The 2,985-nt window shown below is 45.4% G+C and overlaps 1 protein-coding gene across 1 annotated transcript in view; it reads right to left on the bottom strand.

Annotated features, from left to right (window-relative positions):
* Nucleotides 1-227: 227 nt before the first annotated feature.
* CUX1 (cut like homeobox 1) overlaps nucleotides 228-2,985 on the bottom strand; it is a 190,377-nt gene continuing 187,619 nt past the window's right edge. Inside the window, exon 24 of the mRNA XM_031060636.1 lies at nucleotides 228-2,838. Coding sequence (XP_030916496.1) covers nucleotides 2,148-2,838 — 691 coding nt within the window. The 3' untranslated portion in view covers nucleotides 228-2,147. The remainder of the gene's footprint in view (nucleotides 2,839-2,985) is intronic.

The following is a 2,985-nucleotide window of genomic DNA, read 5'->3' as shown; positions in this document are numbered from 1 at the left end:
AAATGTGGTTTCACATCTTACAGTCAAAAATCCTACTAATGAATTAATACAAGCACACTGAGGTGTAATATTGGGAACATACCTTTAAAGTCGGAACTCCTCTCCCCCATCCCTCCCTCCCCCAAAATCAGAAAAGTAATATTAATTAAACTTAAGAAGTAATGAATGCACCATTAAAGTGTCATCAAAAAGATGCTGACCTAAGACAAAAGTTCAATGATACACAATACGGTCAAAAAAGTCTTCAATCAATAATATACAGTATGACAACTACATCTTGTAAATTATACCCAATACTGCCGGCAGTCTATCCCTCTAAAGAATATTTGCCCCCTTTCATCCCTTCCTAACAATCAGATAATAAAATACAGCACATATAAATAAGCAAAAAAAAATTATATATATATATATTTATATATATATATATATTCCTAAATTATCTATTGTTAGTTTTAAAGATATGGCAATAAAGGAGTCTAAATTAGCAAACTTGTAGAAGCCATAACTGATAAAACAGCTTATTGAAAAAAGGTGGCAGTAATGCACTCTATGTGTGCACAAGTACGTAAGAAAATACACAGACGTATAAAATTGCACGCACACACCCACGCACACACATCCTTCCACGCACCTCTATGCTCACGCATATACATATAGACAACAGGAGGAGTTAGAGACAAGTTAGAATTGGATTTGTACTTTGATCAGCCCTAACCTGTGCATAAAAGAATGGGAAAAGGCTGTAATTCTGCAGGGCAGAACGGGCCGCACTGGGACTCGAGAGCACGAAGGTTTTGGTTTCGAGCTTGGGCTGCTTCCACCCCGGTGAGAGCCCGTCTGGTCATTGCCATGTACTCTTTATCCACGCAAAAAAAGGAGCTTCCCACAACTAAAACGTATTTAAAATCAGTGCTCGTGGTGGGAAGAGAGTCAGTAAATGGCCACCAACAGCAGGAAAAGGGCTGGGTCTGCGGCAGCTCCAGTCCCTCTTGGTGGTGTGTGACAGCAATCGGACACGTGAACTGCATTCCCAAGGATTCCAGGTAAGCTGAATGTTGGGGATACGGGCTGGGCCCCCATGTAGCAGGCTGAAATGTTACTGGCCAACGTTTTTGGAGCGATCTGTCTTTGCTGAAAGGAAATCCTGTACACTACGAACCAAGTGAAATGATCAAGTACATGCTGCTTCTAAGTTGTCTCCTAAACCTCCCAGATATGAGGTCTGATCAGCGTGCTCTGTGGTTAGAGGTTAAAAAGCAGATTATAAAATACCTAGATTCAGATTTTTTTTTTTTGTCCTGATTTGGCCTAAAATGGAGTGTATTAAACAAATTCTGGGCTGCAAAAGACCAGAATCAGTTAAAGCTATGAAACAATGTGCACTACGTGTCAATATTCTATTTCACTTACAAGAAAACACTAAGTCAGCTACCACAAATTAAGATATTTTCCTGATGTGACTTTTTTTTTGTTTTGTTAAAAAATATGTGGAGTAAATGTGTTTTTTTTTAATTCAAAGTTTCAAACAACAAGATTCTTTTCTTTTCTTGAAAATATGTAGGAATCCAAACTAGTGTGTTTAGAGTCGGTTGACTGTGCAATCTCTTAGTGGCAACTGAACAGCTACAAAAAACTTTCTTTTTTTTTCTTTTTCTTGAAAAATCTCCCCTTTTTTCCTGGTTTAAGAAGATAATAGTGTATTATCGCTCTGTAGCCATTAGATGGCAGATAAAAAGCCCCCTTTTTATATGTGGGTTGATTTTTTTTAAGGATTTTTTTTTTTTTAGGTTTTTTTTTTTCCTGTTTTTCATTTTTTTAAAGCCCCACACCAAAGAGGAGGGCACAAGGCAAAGCTGTATGAGTTATTCCAGAAATTGTGGAAATCACTTAGGGCAATAATAAAAACACTTCAGGGTACAAAAAAGCTTGACTACACATTTCAGTTTTCTTCCTCGAAAACACAAACATAAATTGGGCTTAACGCTCCTTTTTTTTCATTTTTTCTTTTTTTTTTTTTGATTTCTATATGCACCTTGGCCTATGGCGTTTTTGCCCTGTGGCCCGCAGGGCGGTTAAGTGCGAACACAATAAAACCAGTAGAGGTCCAGTTTGACTTCCCAGCTCTCCCGAGTTGGGCCAGTTTAATCTCAAAACTCCCACTCGACGGCCTCTTCCCGACTGGCGGCCTTCTCCAAGCGGTGGATGATGTTGTTCAAGTTGGCCGCTTTCTTTTTCCTCAGGGAGCTGTCTCGCGTGTTCCTGGAGCTCGCCGCCTCCGAGAAGCCGAACAAGCTCTGCAGGGAGTTGGATTTCTGCGAGCCTGCGCCCGGCGTCGAGCTCGTACTTGGCACACTGGAGGTTTTCTCTGAACTTTCTTTTGACTTGTAGGAGCTCTCCCCCGTAAGGACTGAGGTGGAGGCAGCTGAGGTAGAGGCATCCCCTTCCGTGGCAGAGTTTGGCGGTGTCTCCAGAGCGTCTCCCGGGCGCGGCGGTGCCGGCGGGGAGCTCTGGCGCGGCGCTCTGGGCCGGCCCTCGTCGTCGGTGTCCTCCAGGCTCTCGGGCTCCGCTCTCTCCGAGGGCCTGGCTCCTCGCAGTGCCTCTTCCCCCGCCTCGAAGGGCCCTCCCTGAGACTTGGCGGCCGCATTGCTGAACTCGTCCGCCTCCGGGCCGCTCGGCTTCCCCTCGGGAGGGCCCTCCGCGTCCACGCCGTCGCAGCTGTCCCCCTCGGAGCTGTGCGCCGCCCTGCTGCTTCTGGCCGAAGGGGAATCGCTCGACCCGGCCTGGCTCTGGCTCCCGGCTTGGATCTCCTCGATGAACAGCTCCCGGCGGATGCGGGACCTGCGAGAGAGGGGACAGGGGGTGAGTTCAGAGGAGGCAGCGAGGTTGGTCATGGCCAGCTGATTTGTACACAGCACAAATCACCAACGGGATGGGACTGCTGGGAACTGCCTTGAGCTGTTTGATTTTCCAGCATCAGCCTCATTA

The sequence above is a fragment of the Geospiza fortis genome, unplaced genomic scaffold, assembly GCF_000277835.1.
Source record: "Geospiza fortis unplaced genomic scaffold, GeoFor_1.0 scaffold425, whole genome shotgun sequence".
Taxonomy (NCBI): Eukaryota; Metazoa; Chordata; class Aves; order Passeriformes; family Thraupidae; genus Geospiza; species Geospiza fortis.
This window is presented reverse-complemented; position numbering and strand designations above follow the sequence as displayed.